This window comes from Tribolium castaneum, chromosome 1 (assembly GCF_031307605.1).
Source record: "Tribolium castaneum strain GA2 chromosome 1, icTriCast1.1, whole genome shotgun sequence".
In the NCBI taxonomy this organism is placed as follows: Eukaryota; Metazoa; Arthropoda; class Insecta; order Coleoptera; family Tenebrionidae; genus Tribolium; species Tribolium castaneum.
In genome coordinates, this window is record NC_087394.1 from 35,936,955 (window position 1) to 35,953,844 (window position 16,890).

General features: G+C 33.0%; 1 protein-coding gene across 1 annotated transcript in view; it reads right to left on the minus strand.

The window, feature by feature from the left end:
- Nucleotides 1-16,890, minus strand: part of SLO2 (slowpoke 2) — a 58,507-nt gene that overhangs the window by 34,331 nt on the left and 7,286 nt on the right. Inside the window, exon 2 of the mRNA XM_015985490.2 lies at nucleotides 4,236-4,442. Coding sequence (XP_015840976.1) covers nucleotides 4,236-4,441 — 206 coding nt within the window. The 5' untranslated portion in view covers nucleotide 4,442. The remainder of the gene's footprint in view (nucleotides 1-4,235; nucleotides 4,443-16,890) is intronic.

Here is a 16,890-nt window from a genome sequence, read left to right on the forward strand (position 1 = left end):
AAGTCACCGAGAAATATCTCACGCGAAAGTCTAGACGGAAAGGTGGTCCTAGAAGTCAATAGTACTAAAAAATACACGAATTTATGGCTCTTATTTTATGGCGATAGAATTTTACGTGCATCTTCAAAAATTACCACAATTTATTATTCGCTTGCTGCAAATATTTTAAATTATTTTTAGAAAACTAACTAATTCAGAAAAACTTTCCAACTAGTCATCTTTTAAATTTATTAAGTTTATTACAATTTTTAAATTAAAACAAAAAATTGTAGTTATAAAAATGCCCAGTATTATTGCAGTTTCAACGTTGGTTATGCTACATAATACTATCCAAAATTTAATAAATTATGGTAAAATACATAAAACATAACAAATATGAAAAGAGATATATTATTTGTAAAGGTATGTATCAGGTATCTCGCTAAAAAAATAAAACGAGTATTAAATTTTATGTTTGCAATATTATATTCCAAAGCTATTTGAATTCATAAAAAATAACCTTCGACCTTTCTGCTTAACCAAGTAATAGAGATAGCTAATAATAAAGTTAAATTACTTTCAGAAATGTCCTACTCAAAAAGTGCTAAAATACAATACGAGATAAAATATGTTCCTTTAATGAAAACTTTACAAATAAAGTAAAAAGAGATTCTTTCTGCGAAACATCATTTCATCACGAATCCAACTAAACGGATTAATTTTTTCCAAGAAGTGCCTCAAAGACAAGAATGTCCGCTTCTCGTTTTAATTCATTTCTTACATTAAAACATAAACCCCAATATTATGTAAATATAATAGCAGCTTTTTATTTTCCTTCCTCGGTTGTGGGATTATTCCGACAAAACGTTGAGTGCCTTCCACTATGCCTCGCTCTATTGTAGTTCGACTATTCATAGCATAGCTTTATTATTGGATAAAAAGCCTCGAAAAGTCTTTCTAAGGAGTGGACGAACTTGAAACATGTTTCTATAAAATCAAGTGCGCACAGTCAATTAAGACGAACGAGCTGCATCATTAATTTCGAGCTCGTTATTTTAAATTTTATTCACACAGAGACACAAACTGGCATTTCAAATGTAAAATACAACTCCCGTCATATTTGTTTTTGTCGTATCGTCGAAAGTAGGTAATCGAATTAGTGACTTTACTAAAGATCCCATCCGTTACATTTGCACCGACTTTTATCTCTTCATCTCTCAAAATTTTATGCAAATAATACACAAGTTAAGTCGTTTTATTCAAAGTGAAGGAAAGCCAAATATTTAAGCAATTTTACGTAGACGAAGCTCCTCGAGAGACCTGATTGCAAGTGCATTTCTGTGTCGCTTCGACATCTCGTGACAAAAAAATATAACTTTCAATTTTAATCGTTCGTTCATGGTTTAAACTCGATTCGCTAAGCACATTTCCATTTACAAATTAAAATTATAAGCGGAGACGTTTCGGCAAGAGTAGCACTCAAAGTTTTGCTGAAGCCAACCAACGTTCTGAATAATAAAATTAATAAAAAACTCATATTGTCCCGGCGCATCCACCAAAAAATTAACCAGCAAATTTACAACACTTTTATTTAATTTTCTTAAATTGTAATAATTATCTTTCATTATTAATAAAGAATTTGATCTTAAACTCAAACCTAATTCTAAAATTATAAGAAAAAACTTATAAGAAAAATTTTAAACTATTGAGAGCCGTGTCGATTAAGAGATATTATTATTACATTTTTCGTTTTTGATTTGTAATATCAGTAATCAAGATTAAGTTAATTCTGTCTAAAAAATGCTTACTTTTAATGTATTAAAACAATAACGTTTCGTTAAAACTGAATCTATATCCTAAAAAATAAAAATATAAAAGTTAAACTTAAACACTTATTTTTGCAGAATTTATAGAATGTAACATTACTTGTTTTTCCCTTGTACTTTTTTATAAAAGTTTACAAGTTTTATATAACAAAACATCATGAAAAAGTTAAAATATTTTAGGAAATACCCGGCGCATCCACCAAAATTAAAATACAAAAATGTTGCTATATAATTATTAAAAACTCAATATTATCCCGGCGCATCCACCAAAAAATAAACCGACAAATTTACAACACATTTATTTAATTCTCTTAAGTTGTAATAATTATCTTCCATTATTAATAGGAAATTTGATCTTAAACTCAAACCTAATTCTAAAATTTAACAATTTTTCAAAAATACAGACAACTTATAGGGAAAATTTTAAACTGTTGAGAGCCGTGTTAATTCAGAAATATTATTACATTTTTCATTTTTGGTCTGTTTTTTTTTATTTTCTTTTAGTTGATAAAAATAACAGTAATCAGGACTAAGGACTAAGTTAATTCTGTCTAAGAAAGCTTACTTTTAATGTATTAATAATGTTTCATTAAAATTGAACCTATGTCCTAGAAAATAAAAATATAAAAGTTAAACTTAAACACTTATTTTTGCAGATTGTATAGAATGTGACATTACTTGTTTTTCCCCTGTACTTCTTTATAAAAATTTACAAGTTTTATATAACAAAACATCATAAATAAGTTAAATATTTTAGAAAATACCCGGCGCATCCACCCAAAATGAAATACAAGAATTTAGCTATATGATTATTAAAAACTCTATATTGTCCCGGCGCATTCACCAAAAAATAAACCTGCAAATTTACAACACTTTCAACTTATGTTGTAATAATTATTTTCCATTATATTTAAGAAATTTGATCTTAAACTCAAACCTGATTCTAAAATTTACCAATTTTTCAAAAACACAGAAAAACTTATAAGAAAAATTAAAAAATTGAGAACCGTGTCAATTCAGAGAATATTATTATTACATTTTTCGTTCTTGACCTGTTTTTTTTTATTGTCCTTTAGCTGATAAAGATGTCAGTAAACAGAACTAAGTTTATTCGGTCTAAGAAATGCTTGCTTTTAATATATTAAAACAATGTGTATAGAATGTATAGAAAAATGTGACATTACTTGTTTTTCCCCTGTATTTTTTCATAAAAATTTACAAGTTTTATATAACAAAACATCATGAATAAGGTGAAATATTTTAGGAAATACCCGGCGCATCCACCAAAAATTAAATACAAGAATTTAGTAATACAATTATTAAAAACTTAATATTATCCCGGCGCATCCACCAAAATTGAATTAGTTACAAGTATTGAATTGAACTCCAAATCGTTACCTGGACAATTTTTGCACTAAAAAAAAGCAATAAAATTTTAGATGTAAGTGAACTGTTGAAGTCTTATGTAACAATGTTCCAGAATTGCAAAATGCTCTTATAGTTGAAAGGTCAGTGCACCTTTCGCCCTCTAATCCGTATGAGCCACTATGTGTGCCCATAAAGTGCTGAATCGAGAAAAAATGCAATATCTCTGACTTTTATGACTTTCATTAGACGCCTACAAAAGAACTGTTGACTTTTTCCTTAATTTTGCATTTAATCCAACGAAATCCTTGGCAAAAAGAAGGAATAATCTAATTTGAAGGCTGGCTTTCAGTGTACCTCACACCAGAAAATTTCGAGAGCACCTCAAATTATATTATTATGGCTAGACACTGTGGAAAGTATCGGTGCATCAAAAATATCAATTTATCAGCTTGTTATTACACAATATTTAAATAAACATTGACCGTAAAGCTTTGAGCCTTCATTTAATAATAGAGTTGTTTGAGGTTGCTATGCATCATGCAAGATAACAAATTTGTCTCAAGAGTATTCCCTGCATGACGTAAAATAATAGAATAATACAACTGTCAAGAGACTAAAAGAATAAAATTGAATCGATATAAATACCGGGCTTACACGTGGCGTACAAATAAAATGTAAAAGTAGAAATTAAATTATTAGGTTGGCGTATAAATACTATTTTGTCAACCGGAACACAATTTCTTCACAAAAATAGTTCGTCAATATAAACAAATAAAATCGGGTCAAGGCACGATAATTACATTAGATCGTATCGATTTAACAAACAAAACAAAAAAATCCAATTTTCACTAAAACATGTTTTGTAATATCAATTTCTGATTTTGTTTAATGGCTCAGTGAGAACAATTTTGATTCGTGCCTCAGAGCCCGATCGATAAGCCAGTCGAAACTGCGGCTACTGTTTCAGAGATGTCGCCTTCCATCCACATTTCAACACGCACCAGCTCGCATACCAACGACCATAAATAACAATAAATTAACATATTTACATATGGAGAGCACCTGGGAATCTGCAAAGCCACCTCGTCAAGACTGTCCGATGGCGTAAGCGGTGGTCTTTCGAAGAGTCTGCTTGGCGCCAGTGTCAGAGCGTTAGTCGTTAGCCGATGACAGCCCACAACTTTGCCTCTTCTTCTGCTCTGCTGCTTTTTCTTTTTGTCCTCCTCGGCCCTGCGGAGGTTGTGCAGCCGGAAGAAGTACATAGACATTCTGCATACACGCACCTTATTAACCACCACACTAAATCCAACAGCTGACACACAAATTCGGAAGCTGAAGCTGAGGGGCATGCAGAATGGGGTGAAATGAAGGAAAACACCAGTGGAGTGCTTTGCTTAAATTAGAAGTTAAGTGCGCCAAGGGAATTGAATACAAATGTTTGGGATTAAGAATGTGACTTGGTGTGTTCTTTTTTTGGATGCTTTGCATGCAATGGACGGACGCGACAATGATTCATATTTTTTTTTGACGCGGTTTTCTTGAGCTTTCGGCTATTATCGTCCCAAGGCACGTGAGCTTGTTACACGAAAGCTTCGGAATCCATGCCCCGGAAAATTTATCACGGAGGAGAAGTGGAAACTTACAATCCGAGCATCCAAAGAGACATGGACCGTGTGACTGGGAACATCACGTAAAAGACTTTTACTTTGGCAAAGTGTAACGTTTATGCGGCAGAGTTGGAGAATAGACACTGATTTTGTGATAATCCATTTCTATAGACTCTGGAGTAAAACTCAGTAAAGCTCAGTGTTGCACATTTCACTCTTGAAAATGATCAACAAAAAGGGCTTTTACTACATGGGGTTATTTCTAATAGTTCCGGTGTTATTACTCGATGAATGTTCCGGGTATCGAAAATCGACCAAAATCTCAACCAAAATTATATAAATCGAACCTATTGATTTTTTTTCTACTTTTAACAACTCCAGAGGGTTGTAAAGGCATATAAAAGTCCATAAAACTTTGCTAGAATGAGTTAAAAAAAATTCTTTTTTCATTTTTTTGAAGGTATTTATTAGCCTAAGCATAAAATTTTAATTTTTAAATCTCATGAAAAGTTCGTATAATACAGAAAATGAGCCGCTGAATTCAATGGAACAAACCGCATTGCTCTACGACTTTTAGTTTTTGAGTTATGAATTTTTTTGTTGCATAAAATTTTCCACGATGACAAATGGCAACCCTAAATTTAGGCAAAAAATTTTAAATTTTTAATTCTTGTGAAAAATTGATATAATATGTAAAATGAGCCGTAGAATTCAATCGAACAAACCGCATTGCTCTACGACTTTTAGTTTTTGAGTTATGAATTTTTTTGTTGCATAAAATTTTCCACGATGACAAATGGCTACCCTAAATTTAGGCAAAAAATTTTAAATTTTTAATTCTTGTGAAAAATTGATATAATATGTAAAATGAGCCGTAGAATTCAATCGAACAAACCGCATTGCTCTACGACTTTTAGTTTTTGAGTTATGAATTTTTTTGTTGCATAAAATTTTCCACGATGACAAATGGCTACCCTAAATTTAGGCAAAAAATTTTAAATTTTTAATTCTTGTGAAAAATTGATATAATATGTAAAATGAGCCGTAGAATTCAATCGAACAAACCGCAATGCTCTACGACTTTTAGTTTTTTTTTATGAATTTTTTTAGTGAAAAACTTTGATCGCCTCTGTAGCCGGAACCGTTGCCCGGAGCGGCTCCGGGTTTAATCGAAAAAATAGATAAAATTAAGCGCTCTCAGATGGATTTTTGTTCGTTGCTCTAAGTCTTACAGTTTCCGAGAAAAACGCAAAAAAAGGTTTTCACTTTTTTTCAATTTTCAATCGCCAATTACGGCGAAACTATTAGAGTTATCGAGAAACGGAAAAATCGAGGACAACCGGAATAAAAAACTCTACAAAATGGCATAGGACTCAAGGCGATATCTCGCAAAAAATTTTTCAATTTTCAATCGCCGATTACGGCCAAACTAAAAGAGCTAGAAGAAAACGGTTTGTTCCATCGTAAAGAGCACATCAAAATCTATAAGATGGGATAAGTTTTATTTGATTCTGAGACACTTTTAAAATTGACCATTTTGAAGGGGGGGGTGTTAACTTTTTTTAATTTTTTTTTATTTTCACAATTACGACTAAACTATTTGAAAAAGTGGAACTGTTTTAATCCTTGCCTATGCAAAATGATCCGGGGAATCGATTGGCATCGAAAAAATTGCCAAATTCCCAATAGTTTTTTAGTTATGAATTTTTTAAAATTTTACCAATTTTTGCATTTATCTGCAATTTGCTCAAAAACTATTAGTCGGAGAACAATAATTTTTTTTGAAAAAAATAGATAATTTAAAGAGCTTTCCAACGATAATACACTTCATGGGGTTATCTCTGATAGTTCCGGAGCTATTGCTCAACAAATGTTCCGGGTACCCAAAATCGACAAAAATTGCGACGAAAATTGAAAAAATCAAACATCAAAAAAGCGAACATATGGACTTTTTTTGGACTTTTAACAACTCTAGAGACTTGTAAAGGCATATATAAATACGAAAAAGTATGATAGAACGAATTTAAAAAAAAAATAATTTTTTCACTTTCTTGAAGGTAAGTGTTACTCAGGAAATTTTAGCAAAAAAACTCAAATTTTTAAATCTCATGAAAAGTTCGTTTAATACAGAAAATGAGCCGCTGAATTCAATGGAACAAACCGCATTGCTCTACGACTTTTAGTTTTTGAATTATGAATTTTTTTGTTGCATAAAATTTTCCACGATGACAAATGGCTACCCTAAATTTAGGCAAAAAATTTTAAATTTTTAATTCTTGTGAAAAATTGATATAATATGTAAAATGAGCCGTAGAATTCAATCGAACAAACCGCAATGCTCTACGACTTTTAGTTTTTTTTTTATGAATTTTTTTAGTGAAAAACTTTGATCACCTCTGTAGCCGGAACCGTTGCCCGGAGCGGCTCCGGGTTTATTCGAAAAAATAGAGAAAATTAAGCGCTCTCAGATGGATTTTTGTTCGTTGCTCTACGTCTTACAGTTTCCGAGAAAAACGCAAAAAAAGGTTTCCATTTTCACTTTTTTTCAATTTTCAATCGCCAATTACGGCGAAACTATTAGAGTTATCGAGAAACGGAAAAATCGAGGACAACCGGAATAAAAAACTCTACAAAATGGCATAGGACTCAAGGCGATATCTCGCAAAAAATTTTTCAATTTTCAATCGCCGATTACGGCCAAACTAAAAGAGCTAGAAGAAAACGGTTTGTTCCATCGTAAAGAGCACATCAAAATCTATAAGATGGGATAAGTTTTATTCGATTCTGAGACACTTTTAAAATTGACCATTTGGAAGGGGGGGGTGTTAACTTTTTTTTAATTTTTTTTATTTTCCCAATTACGACTAAACTATTCGAAAAAGTGGAACTGTTTTGATCCTTGCCTATGCAAAATGATCCGGGGAATCGATTGGCATCGAAAAAATTGCCAAATTCCCAATAGTTTTTTAGTTATGAATTTTTTAAAATTTTACCAATTTTTGCATTTATCTGCAATTTGCTCAAAAACTATTAGTCGGAGAACAATAATTTTTTTTGAAAAAAATAGATAATTTAAAGAGCTTTCCAACGATAATACACTTCATGGGGTTATCTCTGATAGTTCCGGAGCTATTGCTCAACAAATGTTCCGGGTACCCAAAATCGACAAAAATTGCGACGAAAATTGAAAAAATCAAACATCAAAAAAGCGAACATATGGACTTTTTTTGGACTTTTAACAACTCTAGAGACTTGTAAAGGCATATATAAATACGAAAAAGTATGATAGAACGAATTTAAAAAAAAATAATTTTTTCACTTTCTTGAAGGTAAGTGTTATTACTCAGGAAATTTTAGCAAAAAAACTCAAATTTTTAAATCTCATGAAAAGTTCGTTTAATACAGAAAATGAGCCGCTGAATTCAATGGAACAAACCGCATTGCTCTACGACTTTTAGTTTTTGAATTATGAATTTTTTTGTTGCATAAAATTTTCCACGATGACAAATGGCTACCCTAAATTTAGGCAAAAAATTTTAAATTTTTAATTCTTGTGAAAAATTGATATAATATGTAAAATGAGCCGTAGAATTCAATCGAACAAACCGCAATGCTCTACGACTTTTAGTTTTTTTTTATGAATTTTTTTAGTGAAAAACTTTGATCGCCTCTGTAGCCGGAACCGTTGCCCGGAGCGGCTCCGGGTTTAATCGAAAAAATAGAGAAAATTAAGCGCTCTCAGATGGATTTTTGTTCGTTGCTCTAAGTCTTACAGTTTCCGAGAAAAACGCAAAAAAAGGTTTCCATTTTCACTTTTTTTCAATTTTCAATCGCCAATTACGGCGAAACTATTAGAGTTATCGAGAAACGGAAAAATGGAGGATAACCGGAATAAAAAACTCTACAAAATGGCATAGGACTCAAGGCGATATCTCGCAAAAAATTTTTCAATTTTCAATCGCCGATTACGGCCAAACTAAAAGAGCTAGAAGAAAACGGTTTGTTCCATCGTAAAGAGCACATCAAAATCTATAAGATGGGATAAGTTTTATTCGATTCTGAGACACTTTTAATATTGACGATTTGGAAGGGAGGGGTGTTAACTTTTTTTTAATTTTTTTTATTTTCCCAATTACGACTAAACTATTCGAAAAAGTGGAACTGTTTTGATCCTTGCCTATGCAAAATGGTCCGGGGAATCGATTGGCATCGAAAAAATTGCCAAATTCCCAATAGTTTTTTAGTTATGAATTTTTTAAAATTTTACCAATTTTTGCATTTATCTGCAATTTGCTCAAAAACTATTAGTCGGAGAACAATAATTTTTTTTGAAAAAATAGATAATTTAAAGAGCTTTCCAACGATAGTACACTTCAAGGGGTTATCTCTGATAGTTCCGGAGCTATTGCTCAACAAATGTTCCGGGTACCCAAAATCGACAAAAGTTGCGACGAAAATTGAAAAAATCAAACATCAAAAAATCGAACATTTGGACTTTTTTTGGACTTTTAACAACTTTAGAGGGTTGTAAAAGCATATAAAAGTCCATAAAACTTTAGTAGAATGAGTTTAAAAGTTTTTTTTTTCATTTTTGTTAAGGTAAGTAAGTGCCATCCACTAAAATTTTAAGCAAAAAATGTCAAACGTAAAGACTGATTTGTATCTCATGACGCGCATATCAAATAACCGGCGTTCCATCATCGTTAATCTTGGGATCTGGTGTAATATTTAATGATCAACGAGAACGTGTAAATGGTAACCGTATCAGAGTAGATTCTCGACTTTGATATTAAGATAAATTGCTCTTTGTCAATGGCGAGAAAAATTGTTGTTGCGCGAATCTAAGAATAAAGCGTTCTTCATAACGCCAAGCAAATTGGATTTCACAAAGTCTGTAATATTGTTTTACAGCGCGGAATAAAAATTTCGTTATTTCTGAGAGTGATGGTTATCTGGGTCGCGTTATTGGGAATGAATGGTATTGACTCTGGACGGAATTGGATGACCTGCATAAGAGACTCCCTAATAGTGTCCTTACGAGACTGTTCCTGTTACTTGTAGTCCTAACAAGCTCTTCAGGACGATGATAAGCGGCTAATAAAAGCGGGACGCTATTGTAAGCCGGGTAATTTTAGAAATTTTGGCGGAAATCACAAGGAGCTTTCCCACTAAACGTCGGATCTTGTGTGCGAAAACTATGCACCAAACACATAACGGTTAACAATTTACGGTATTACCATCGATTAAAGCTACCGTGCGCATATGAATTATTAACTCTAAACTCTAATCAGAACTTCTCCTTCCTTAATTAACATGCTAACTAGGACAGGGTACGGAGAAAATTGTATAGTTAACACGTACGTTGGCTAAACATAATATTATTCAATCGGTAGCTGATTGTATTGCTAATTTCTTGCCTTCAATTAACGCAATGCAATCTCTCCACGTAGAGCTACAGAGACGAGAAAAAATGTCACCACTCCAATTTCTTTCCCACAATTGAATTAAAAGACTTCGATTAGTTGGGATGGTTAATTTGCAGAGAAAACAAAAAATTATTACCCTCAAGTGACGAGCAACAGACTTTCGCAAAATTTGGCACTCAACTAACTAGGAGTTTACAAAAGGTGCTACGATATGCAAAGTGTGCTAGACCCCTCCACATAGTTGCACAAGTCGCAAAAATATAAAGCAAGTAATGTCGTAAACGTATCATATTGAAAAGAATTGCACACTTTACGACCCATGTATAAGCAATTGACAAAAGTAGGTGCTTTATGACTCATAACATAGTCTACATACTTGTTATTTGCCAGTGCTAAAATTGAGTTAGTTTATGGAGATTGTCTCTAAAATCACCACTTTATTCTTTTCGGTTTGGAAAAAACTGGAAAAGCTCATTAAAAATAAAATATAGACAGCATGGATGTTTCCGCTAAATATGAAATCAATAAAAGTCAAATCATTGGTTTTATCATTGCTTTAAAATTCTCTAGTTTATAATAAATGCGGAGCAACGGTGAGTGCTCATTACCTTTGAATAAAAAATTGGAGCTAATAGTACTGAAAAACTCGCTAACAAATTCCATTTGTTGGTAAATAATTTAAATAAAATTTTCAGGCCATTTGAAAAGTAGGGAAATTAAATATTGAAAATCCCACAAATGCGGCACGAACATTCGAATTTCTCTCCTCTGAATTCGAGTTATGCACAAATAAATTGATTACTTGAAAAATTATTGGTCTTTTCGCTGGCTTCATTGGATGTTTCCGTTAATATTCAAAGCCTAATCTGGGGGTATTAACCGAAAACATAATTTTCGTGCCGTGTTCGTTATTGATATAGCGCCCTAATTAGATAACGCTGAATCCCCTGCCAATATTTCTATATCAGACATAAATATGTTACCCAAACCGTTGAAGTAGAGAAATTTCCACGTTTGTGAAAAGAATATCTTAAGCGTGAAGGAAATTTATCTGAATATATCAAGCGGTGTAACAGCCTTGCGATTTCTGTTATGTTCCCCTTGAGGAAAAGATGTTTCTTTTTCGCACGGCGTGGTGTCTCCTCGTACGCCAATAAGGATGATAAATGTGATTTTAAAAAGAACAGGTCCTGGCCAACATGTGACAAATACAGTTGGATTATTTGTACAAACAATGTGACGATTTATCAGCTGCGCCGAATTTCTCTGAGCTTGTCTGGAGGCGATAAGTTAAAACTTGAAACATAAATTGAATTCTATTCATAAAGTCAGACGCGAGGTACAGGAAGATTCAGTGCACATTTTTGGAGAAGTTTACTCGTTCGGATCACTCGCTTGCTGAAAGGACACACAAATGGAATCGATTCCAGATTGACATGACTCGATGTTTGCAAAAAATTAAATATTTATTGGTGTTTCAATTTCAACACGCATGAGCATTTTTTGTTAAAAATACCAAACTTTATTACAAAAATAGATCACTTCGAAATAAAAGTATAACAATTACATACTACAACTGTAACGTAAACATAACACTGAGCACAAGTTATTTACCCAACTCATGTCTGCACAAAACTTCTAGGTCGGAAATATATCAAGTAAAACGGAAATATGGAATGCTTCTTATAAATTTTAAACGATTTTGTAAATAAAACCTGCTCCTCGTGGGACCGAAAAAACTATACCCCGGAGACATACGCATAACCAAAGGCAGTTTTATTAAATTTGAACTTGAGAAAATAGCAAAAATAAAATGTATAGTTTTAATCTTTTAAGTTTATGAAGACAACAAAGATTGTTGCTTGCTGAAGTAGAAGTCGGTAATGAAAAAAGTTAAACAACTATGACCTACATAAAGTTTCGAAGAAACGAATAAATATTTAACAAAAATAGTGGGTCTGCCTGATATTTAAAAAAGGTGGCACACGATAATATAATAAACAGCTCGGGAGACCTCTCTTGAAAAATAGATCGACTTTGAAGAGGTCCTTACATCCACTTTCAGTCTCATCTCGAAAGGACGCCCTTATCTTAGAAAAATATTCTCAGACAACCCTCGCCAGATTTGTAATGAGTTTTCATAGAAAATCTGGATTCAACACAAAGCCAGGAAACAAAGAGAATAACAATTAGGAAGAGGTGTTTATAATATAACGTGCGATGACACCATTTCAAGCAGAACCTAATTTTAGCAGCAGAGATGTCTTTCACACACTTTGGCCGTTATTAAATTAAGAATCAAATCGAAATTACGAATAAGCCTCGAGGATGATTGTTATTAAATTCGATTCGTTTTGAAAACTTTTTTGCAACTTTTTCCGCCCGTAACTTATTTAAGTATTTATGCTAGTCGAAAAGGTCAAGGCAGATGGAAATGTAAGTTTTCACTTCTCGACCTTTTTTCCCGTCATTGATTGGCCCGAATTCCACCAAAATTGATATAAGCACGCTTCCGGCGAGCTAAACGTATTTTAATAAAATCGCAATTATTTGTTTTGCACGCAACCGGCTTTAACACCACTTGTTGATGCTCAATCGTCACAACATGAAAACAACATTACGTGGCAAAAATTTTCGAAAAATAGGTCACAGGACGCAACAAGGGGACAATGTAAGAAACAAATCGGAAAGCACAGTGGCAGTAAATTCCATCAGGAAGTTTACAACTTGTGAAAAACTTGAACACGGAGACCCTTTTATTTCCAGTGGATGGCTCGGATTGCAAGTCGAAACCGAAATTTTATGAGGCAAATGTTTGCGGACGGAGCGCTGAATTTTCAGACAGACTGTGGATCTGTCGGAAAATCAGGTGCGAAAGAAAAGTGGTTGGTTCTACTTACACATGTTACAAGAGAGGTCGCACAAGGAAGAGCGACAATCAGGCAACACCGACACAACCACCAAAAACTTGTCTTGTCAATACCTTTCAGTTAGGTCGCTTCGACCAAGATTGGAAAGGATCAGAAGCCGGGTCTGCTGTAAAGCTTATTATCCTTGTACAGCGACTTATTGTCTGGAAGACGGCGATGTTTTAAATTTCACATCCACATGCTTATACGAATGCAGCAGGCAAAGAAAACATCAAGGAAACAAGCAGACGCTAAAGCATCCAAGGATTTAAGCTCCCGAAAAGTTCCGGCTCGATTATAGTGCACGAACAGTTTTGAAACCAAAATATTAGCGATACAATCTGCCAGAGGCGGAAGTCATTATTCCTCCTTGATTTGATTCAAGTGAGGTCGCCAAAGTTAAATTAATTAGGTCTGATCCGGAGTCATAACGCCGTTTTATATGTCGCTAAATTGCTTTCAGACCGAACTGTTTTTATATCGAGGCCATTTATTGAGTTATTTAAAACCAACGCAGATTCAATTTAATCACGAAATCAGATAAAACAATCAATTTTCTGCGACGTATTTCGACCAAATCATGTACAAATATGAGATAAAATCTCTTATTACTTCAACGGTTTTAAATTACGAATGGATGGAATTTTTGTGACACTTGACGTCATAAAAATTGATTATGTAATTGTAAAATGCCAGGGAGTTTTCGGCAAATTAATTCACCAAAAAATAAATAAGCCTGAAAGCTGTAACATTTAGCTTATTCTTCCGAAGCCATCGACCTAATGGAGATAAATTAACTAGATTGATGTTAAAATAAACGAGTTAGAGAATGGGGTAAAATAAATTGTTATTAAAACACATTAACCACCGGGTAAACACGGCCATTCATCAAGCTCATGATACGCATGTGATCTGCAACTCATAACTTATTAAGTCCGAATTGATCGTCCACGTTTTGAACCGTTGTGTCTCTCGGTTACTCCACGTTCATCCAGCCAAATTCAAATTTAATTACGAGTTACAGGTTCAATTTACTGCGATCTCTGTCTCCATGAGCTTGACATTTCTCACATTAAATTGTTTACGATCTAAACAGGACAAGCCAGTCAATCGTTCAATTAGATATGACTGTTGCGTCCTAAAGCCAGCAAGAAAATCCGTCTTGTGGTCCAAATGTTTTCCCGAAGGCCTTCAAATCTAAAGACTAATCAACTACTCAAACACGAATTAAATTCCGGCGAGAGTGCTGTTGTGGGTAATTAATTAATTTCTAAATGACAAGTTAAACCAACAAGCCTTGATTATTCCCAAACTTTAACAAGTGAATTAACACACCATTTTTTTTGGACATTGCTGACCTGAAACCATCCTGTCAACTTTTTCTGTAACAACTCAACATCAAAGTTAATTATACACAATTTGTTGAAATATTTTTGTGACGTTGCAGTTTATTTGGTAAAATGTACTACGCGTTTGACGTTCTGCAAATTAATTATATCCCTCGTTTGTGTTTTGTTTATAGTTTTTTATACCGGCGTCTCTAATTAACGTTTAAAAATGATATAAAATAAAAGTAGCGTTTTTTATAATTAATTAAAAAGCCTCTGATTTTACAATCTATTGAAAAGAGATTGAGCGCTTTTCAAATTAGTTTCATCACTACATGGTTTTAAACAGATTGACAGAACTCCTTTATGAAGCGGAAGAACAAATATCAACATGTGAGAACATGTCAGCTGAGTACACGCCTTCAGAAATTGTAAAGACATTTAAACAAAACATCTTGAACAAAGCAACAACAAAAAGTTACGTTTCTTTTGCCTAAATTATTATTTTGCAAAATTTTACACTTAATTACTTGATGCTCAGAAAGAGTGAAGTCATATTTTGCAAATAAATAATGCCAATGAACAAATAAATTGAAGTTTTAATATAAAAATATTGAACAACTTCAATAGAGAAGTTTAATTCCAGAGTGTACATAGTCTTTAGAAAATTTTCTTTTAAAAACTCAAATATTTGATTGGTGTCCGAAAGATATTTTATAATTTATTGCTAAAAAAAGTGTTTTTTTTTGCAAAAAATATTTCGAGACTGCACTGTTTGGAGATCGTACGGTTTGAATTTAAATGGTGGAAATTGTAGCGTTTGTTTAAAACTAAAGCAACACTAAATGAAATAAACATTTTTATTTATAACCCAGCTCAATGAAAACAGATCTCTCAAGCCGCTTTATTAAAAGTACAGTACAGTACAGAGAAGACAGAGCTTTTATAATAAAGATCACAAAATCAAAATTATACAGCAACATAACAAATAATAATAATAAAGATTGAACAATTTGTCCCATGCAAGAGTTTAGAAGCTTACACAGTTCGGAAGTAGTATAAGCAAGTTCCTTTTACAGATGCAGAAATTTCATCTTCACTCAACACTCAACCAATAAAACAAAAAGGCAGATAAGATATAATTGTATCAAAATTAATTTTATTCCTACTTTTCGCTCATCAAACTTTATGGAGAAGCATAAAAGTAAAGTGAAACCTACCACTTCAGCGAGACAGGAAATGTAAATTTATCACTAAAAGCTGAAAGTATAAATCTGTTACGAATTAAACCGCTTAAAATAATTTAGTTTCATTCAAAAATCATTATTATTGGGCTTCAATTACATAATATTATTATAACATTAAATATTAGATGCTGACGTTATAGACACTTGTTTTATTGACTTAATTGTCACTCGCTACGTTCGTTCTGGCCTATTTCTTTCAATAGAACTCGTGTAATAACATGCTATTATAATACAGAAGAATATAATGAATGCGGTCCTTAGGAAAGATACTATGTGACCTTGGCCCATTTTGTCTATAATTAACCACTAGAGAAAAGTTTATCGTAAATAATTTAAGCCTCCCATCGATCAGACGGTGGCCATGACGATTGTTGTCCATTCAACATATACTCTCCAAAAAGACGAGAGTAAGTTAGCATGGCTGTAATTGTACTGTATATCGATTTCGAATTACTAGTTGATGTCATGGCAAGTCAATTACGTATATATGTATTCTATAATATGTCAATAATTCATAAACCCCCCATTTTCAGCCCAGAAATTTAAAATAAAATTAATAGAACGGCGTAATAAATGAGCCCATTTTCCCAACACAACTCGATTTCGAAGTTTCGCGGCATCACCTGCCTTTTTCCCAACAATTACAAATTGCACTTACGAATGACTAAATCACATTTCGCCCAATCGATTTCGATTTACTGAGGATATTGGACTGTCATATCAAACCAATTCAAGTGTACAGACCCTTGTCCGATGGACAATTTCTGGCAGAAAATTCTATTTACGTTTCCCAAGCAAAGGTTTAAATGTCTCATAATTGTTTCACGAACTAATAATGGAATTAGCAATTACGACAAATAACAGCCACTTTAGGGGAAACTAATTAGGAGCCTGACCCCACATTGTTATGGTCTTTAAGGAGAATTGATACGGACAACGAAATGTTCCGCTTTAATTTATAAAATTTTAAAAAGCAATTTGTTGCACAAAGGCCACTTTGTCAAATAAAGCAACGAGAAAAAATCGTTCCACTTTTTTAATCGCTCTAGAAATGCCTCCAATATCACATTATTCACTCCCTTTCTCGTTCCCCTTGGTTGGTATAAGGAAAATTCGCTTACTATAATGCCAAGTTTGTCGAAATAAATGTTAAACGAAGCTTACGTCCTTCTTAAACAATTTGTAAACGCGCTGTAAAGT